Here is a 7,088-nt window from a genome sequence, read left to right on the forward strand (position 1 = left end):
AAGGCTCAAAATGGAATCTATTCCAAACATATATACCATGGTTCCTTACTTCGAACAGAAGCTCGTTGCTTTTTCCCTAGAATCAATAAATTGAACCTTATCCTTACCCATGAGGTTCCAACATTTTTTCCTTAATTTGAAATAACCCCTCACGTGCGAAATTATAGAAGATCTTATGCCGTATCGAAAAAGTCGAAACATGGAAAATGCTCGGAATATTGCAATTAGGTTAGGAAGGAGTTCTCGGAAGAGTTTCAGGTTATAAAAATATAAAAACGGATGACGTTGGTTGGTTCCCGGTTGTATAAAATAGTTTTTAAATACTCGAAAAAAGATTTTATAAAATCCATATAATTCCTATAAAATCATAAATCATCATAAAAATAATTAGGAAGATATGACAATTATCTATATTTTATTTTGGACATATAAAAATAAAAATACTCAATTAATATTATTTTCAAACATCTAAACACATTTAACACTTAACAAATAATTCACAGAATAAATACTGAACACATATAATAATTATTTATTAGCAAAAATAATTACACGATATATCCCGGATATTACACTTGAGGTACTTGAAAATTCTTTTCACAGCTATTAGATGAGTTTCTCTTGGATCAGCCTGAAATCTTGCACAAAGACAGGTAGCATACATGATATCTGGTCTACTTGCAGTTAAATAGAGTAAAGAGCCAATCATACCTCTGTAGTTAGTAATATCTACTGATGTTCCAGTATCTTATCTAACTTGGTGGCAGTGGCCATGGGAGTTGATGCAGTAGAACTGTCTTGCATTCCGAATTTCTTGAGTAAATTTCTGGTGTACTTGGATTGATTTATAAAAGTACCTTCTTCAGTTTGCCTGACTTGAAGTCCCAGAAAATAACTCAACTCTCCCATCATACTCATTTGATATCTTGACTGCATTAATTTGGAAAATCTTTCACAAAGTTTTGTATTTGTAGAGCCAACGATGATATCATCAACATATATCTGTACCAAAAGTAAGTCCTTTCCATGGTTGAGGTAGAATAAAGTCTTGTCAATTATGCCTCTGTGAAATCCACTTTCTAGAAGGAATTGAGTCAGAGTCTCATACCATGCTCTAGGAGCTTGCTTAAGTCCATAAAGTGCTTTGTCAAGCCTGTAGACATGATTTGGAAATTTTGAATCTACAAAGCCTGGAGGTTGTTCAACATACACCTCTTCTTCCAATTCTCCATTAAGAAAATCACTTTTCACATCCATTTGAAAGACTTTAAACTTTTTGTGAGCAACATAAGCCAAAAAGATTCTTATGGCTTCTAATCTAGCAACTGGTGCAAATGTTTTATCATAATTAATACCCTCCTGTTGAGAGTAACCCTTAGCAACCAGCCTTGCTTTATTTCTTATAATTATGCCATCACTATCACTTTTTTTTCTGAACACCCATTTTGTGCCAACAATGGATCTGTTCTTTGGTCTTGGCACTAGGGTCCAGACTTTATTTCTTTCAAATTCAATTAACTCTTCCTGCATTGCTTGCACCCAATCAGCATCTTGAAGAGCTTCTTCCACTTTTTTTGGTTCAGTCTGAGATAGAAAAAAATGATAGAGGCATTTATTTGATGCTGCAGTTCTAGTTCTGACACCTGCTTCAGGATCTCCAATAATTAAGTCAGGTGTATGTGATTTGGTCCACTTCCTTGCAGATTGAAGTTAACTTCTAGAACTGGATTCTCCCCCATGATCCATGCTGTATCCATCAGTATTTTCTGATGCTCCCCCTATAGTTATGCTCTCTGTGACTTCAGAATTTGACTTGGATCCTTCAGGATTTGAAGTATCATAGTTTCCAGAATTATCAGAATTTGGCTCATCAGAACTAGATGAATCAGAACTTGAAGTGCCAGTGACAGGTTCTGATGCTTCTTGAGAGTCTTGAGATGTGGTAGGATTTCCAGCTTGCTCCCCCTGAATAGGTGCATTTTCCTTTGGAGTTGTTACCACAGATTCAATGACATCAGTACTTACAGGATCAGAGTTTAAGTCATCAGAATTTACAGAATCAGAATTTAAGTCTTCATTTTCAAATCTCAGCTGATCATGATCATTGAAATCTTCAAGTCCAATAATATTCTTAATATCAAAAGATACATTGATAGATTCCATGACAACCCTTATTCTTAAATTGTAGACTCTGAAGGCTTTTGTGGAAAGTGGATATCCAACAAAAATTCCTTCATCAGCTTTTAGATCAAATTTTGACAGCTGTTCAGGATGAGTCTTAAGAACAAAACACTTACATCCAAATACATGAAAGTATTTCAGATTTGGCTTCTTTTTCTTCACCATCTCATATGGTGTTTTTTCATGCTTTTTTATGAGTGTCGCATTCTGTGTAAAATAAGCAGTCTGCACAACTTCAGCCCAAAAGTAGGTTGGTAGCTTTGCTTCATCAAACATAGTTCATGCAGCTTCAATGAGAGTCCTGTTCTTTCTTTCTACAACTCCATTTTGTTGTGGAGTTCCAGGTGCAGAAAATTCCTGTTTGATTCCATGCTCTTTGCAGAACTCTTCCATGATTGAATTCTTGAACTCAGTGCCATTATCACTTCTTATAATTTTAACAGAATCTTTGACCAACTTATCCAGTTGTTTGACATGATCAGTTAGAGTAGATGCAGTTTCATTCTTCGTGTGCAAGAAGTACACCCAAGTGTACCTTGTGAACTCATCCACTATAACCATATAATATTTCTTCTTTGCAATGGACATGACATTGACTGGACCAAATATATCAACATGCAGTAGGTGATAAGGCTCAAGAATTGATGACTCAGTTTTGCTCTTGAAAGAAGATTTTCTCTTGCCTTTTGACATGAATCACAAAGGCCATCAGGAGCAAATACTGATTTTGGCAGTCCTCTCACAAGATCTTTCTTTACAAGCTCATTTATGTTGTTGAAGTTTAAATGAGAGAGTCTTTTGTGCCAATTCCAGCTTTCTTCAATTGATGCTCTACTCAACAGACAGATCGCAGAACCATCAGAACTTGTTGAAAGTCTGGCTTCATAGATGTTACCATGTCTGTAACCTTTCAGAACCACTTTTCCTGTAGAATTACTTACAACTTCACAGTGTTCTTCAAAGAAATCCACATGATAACCTCTGTCACAGATTTGACTCACACTCAGCAGATTGTGTTTAAGTCGTGAGACAAGAGCTACTGTTTCAATGATGACATTCCCAAGATTAATATTAGCATATCCCAGAGTTTTTCCCATGTTGCCATCTCCATAAGAAACTCGCGGGCCAGCTTTCTCCACAAAGTCTGAGAGCAGGGCTTTATTTCTAGTCATATGTCCTGAACATCCACTATCCAGTACTAGGATGTTTTTCCTGTTGCCCTGTAATTACAAAGACCACTAATGGTTAGTTTTAAGGACCCAGACTTGCTTGGATCCTTTGGCCTTTTTAAGTTTGTTAGCATTTGTAGCGGATTTAATATCAGAGTTTATGCTAACATGTTGTTTATCAGAACTTATATCAGACTTTGCATCAGACTTTACACTAGAAGGAATTAAAGCAACTTTCTTCAAAGAAGGTTTTATTTGATAATAATCATAGTACAAACTATGATATTCCTTACAAGTATAAATGAAATGCCATAAACTACCACAATGAAAACAAGGATTTTGTGGCTTAAATCTAACAGACTGACTCTTAACTCCTGACTTAGGAGGTAAAGAGTTTATATTCTTATTCTTCCTGCAAAAAGAAGCAAGATGGTTAGAGTTTCCACAATTATAACATTTCTTTCTAGGAGCATTTGGAACAGGCATATAATTATTGCTTTTATTCACACCTTCCTTTCCATTCCTATTTTTCCTAGCTGCCTTTACCTTGTTGACATTCCTTATTTCTTTCAGCTTATGCTTAAGCTGCTTCTTTGTCATTAAGCCTATGTTGACTTCAGCTGGTGTATCCTGTTCTAATTTGTCAGAAGTTGACTTCTCCTTAACTTCTATTACAGACTCTTTCATCTTTTTAGAATCAGACTTTACAGTTTTAGCTACAAACTTAACAGGATTTACCTTTGGCTTAACAGTTTGTTTAACAACAATTGGCTCAATTTGTTCTGTTCCTTTTTCACTTTTATCATCTTTATAACCTAAGCCCTCTTTCCAGTTTCCACTACTTAATAAATTCTGAGTTGTTCTGCCGGAGTTATTCCAAGTCCTGATAATCTCTCTTTCCTTTTCTAACTCAGTTTTTAGAGATTGATTCAATTTTAGCACTTCATCTCTAACATAAAAAGCATCATCTCTTTCTTTCTGAGTTTGATGGAACTTAACAAACTCCTTTTCTAGATAGTCATTCCTTTTCTTATAAGCAAGATTTTCAGAAGTTAATCTTTCACACGTTAAAGTTTGATCTCTGTAACTAATAAACATGGTTTTAAGATATAATCTCAACTCAGTAATATTATCAGTATGAAAAGCATAAGTTGTTTGAGGTACTTTTAATTCAGCAGTTTCAGGGCTGCCATCAGCATTTTCCATTAAAGCATAATTCACCTCAACTTCAGAATCTGAAGAGTCTGTCCATATTTTATTCTTTATGACAAGTGCCTTGCCTTTGTCAACCTTTCCTTTCTTGCAGTCAGGAGATATGTGGCCTCTTTCACCACAATTGTAGCATTTGACATTTGAGTTGTCTCCTCTGTCAGACTTTGCACTTTTGCCTTCATACTTTCTGAACCCTTTCCTATCAGTACTTCTACCTTTCTTGGAAAACTTCTTTCCTCTTCTGAATTTCCTGTGGGCTATCTTTGTGATACCCTTCACCATAAGAGCACACAATTTCATCATCTCTTCATCAGCATCTATTTCAGGTAAACTTTCAGTTTCTGAATCATCATCATCAGAACTTGATGATTCTGAATCAGAATTTATGATGAGAGCCTTTTCTTTGCCTTTCTTTGAGACAACCACTTTGGGGAATTCCTCCTCAGCCTTAAGAGCTACTGTCCTTGACTTTCTCACATGCCTCTTGCTCCTTTGATCCATCTCAAGTTCATAAGTCTTGAGCATACCATAAATTTCATCAAGAGTAGTTTCATCAAGAGCATAGCTGTCTCTTATAGTAGTAGACTTCAAATCCCAACTTTCAGGAAGAGCTAAAAGGAATTTTAGATTTGAATCTTCAAGATCATATTTCTTGTCCACCAGTGACAGATCATTCAAGAGTTTGACAAACCTGTCATATAAGTCAGTTAATGACTCATCACCTTTTGAGTCAAAGTGCTCATACTCTTGAGTGAGTATAGTCCTCATGTTCTTCTTGATTGCATCTGTTCCCTGGCATCTTGTCTCCAAAGCATCCCATATCTCCTTTGCAGTATTGCAATGAATTACCCTGTTTGACATGACATTATCAATGGCACTATGCAGCAAATGCCTTACCTTTGCATCTTTGGAAATGGATGAGATATCTTCAGCTGTATACTTACTTTTCTCCTTTGATATGGTCTTTGCTGGCTGATCTGCAACTACAACAGAGAGCATGGTTGGCTTATGTGGTCCTTCATTAATTTTGTCAAGGTATTCTGGATCTGTAGCTTCCAGAAACATAGCCATCTTCACTTTCCATATGGGATACTCAGAAGGTCTCAGTATGGGAACCTTAATTGTCTCATATCGACTGTGGATTTGAGTGTTTTTAGTTTCTTCAGTTTTTGGTGGGCTTGGTTGGATTTTCTGCTTCTTCAGACATGATTGTTTGGATCTTTACTGTATGTGTGTTAACATATAAGCTCTGATACCAATTGTTAGGTCACACAACACTGTAGAAGGGGGTTGAATACAATCAAATCGATTTCGAACACTAGTAATAGTAAACAGATATATTCAATATAATAAACTCTGTTACAATGGAACTGTTCTCTCTCAATGATGAACAAATATCACGAGAGCTGCTAGGTTACAATGAATAATGTATCTCGATAATGATAACAAATATAGTATAAACCTATGTTTGTGTTTATATAGTACACAGTTACAAGATAACTTCTAATTGATATGGAATATAATTCTGTCTCCTAAAATATATCAATCAGATATCTTATACATGTCTTCTTATCTTCTAACTCTTTCCATGCATATCTTCTTTTGTTTTAGTCGTGATCTTCTATCCTGTAAATCAGCTTCCTTCCTTAATAATAAGTCCTCCCGTACTTAAGTTCTGATATCTATCTTATGATATTTATCTTCTGATAACCTAAGTTCTGATATCCTTAAGTTCTGACTTCCAGTAAGTACTGATTCCAGTAAGTACTGATATTTCCTGTTTGTTAAGATCTGAAAACTAAACATGAAATATATTAGACATGACATCTCAAATATATCTAACACTGTTGATCATAGAAGATATAATATGTTGTTTGGAGGCATTACTATTGTGCTTGGAGGAGATTTCAGGAAAATACTTCTTCTAATAACTCTTGGTTCTCGTAGGGACGTTGTATCTTCTTGTATAACAAAGTCACGTCTTTGGAAACATTCAAAGATATTGTTATTGCATCGTAATATGTGGTTAAATCAAGGTCAAAGCAAAGAAGAGCTTGAAAATTTGAAACGGTTTGCTGAGTGGGTGCTTGAAGTTGGTAATGGTCAAATTCCACCACCAATAGATGCTTTGTTTGATTACGAGGAAGATGACATTCTGATTCCACATGATTTTTGTGATCCTGATTTGAGTAATTCAATCGGAAATATGATACAATGGACATATGCTGATTTTTTGGAAAAATATTGGTGCTCGTATTACTTAAGTGAAAGAGCTATATTAACTCCAAAAATTTAAATATTCAGTCATCTTAACTCTCTAATTATTGACACTATTCCTGGACCTGAGATAACTTATTACAGTGTCGACCGAGTTGAAGATTTTGGTGGCACTGCATCAGAGCTTAGTTTTACTTTTCTTCCCGAATATTTAAATTCCATACGTATTCCATGTCTTCCACCACATGAATTAAAGTTGAAGGATGGTGTTGTTAGGTCCCAAATTATCATAGAAGGGGGGGGGGTTGA

At 35.4% G+C, this 7,088-nt stretch overlaps 1 protein-coding gene across 1 annotated transcript; it reads left to right on the forward strand.

Annotated features, from left to right (window-relative positions):
* Positions 1-6,429: 6,429 nt before the first annotated feature.
* On the forward strand, positions 6,430-6,858 carry LOC141660819 (uncharacterized). The gene has a single exon (XM_074467804.1). It carries the CDS (start codon positions 6,430-6,432, stop codon positions 6,856-6,858), a length of 429 nt encoding a protein of 142 aa, XP_074323905.1.
* The last annotated feature ends 230 nt before the right edge of the window (positions 6,859-7,088 follow it).

Source organism: Apium graveolens, chromosome 5, assembly GCF_009905375.1.
Source record: "Apium graveolens cultivar Ventura chromosome 5, ASM990537v1, whole genome shotgun sequence".
Taxonomy (NCBI): domain Eukaryota; kingdom Viridiplantae; phylum Streptophyta; class Magnoliopsida; order Apiales; family Apiaceae; genus Apium; species Apium graveolens.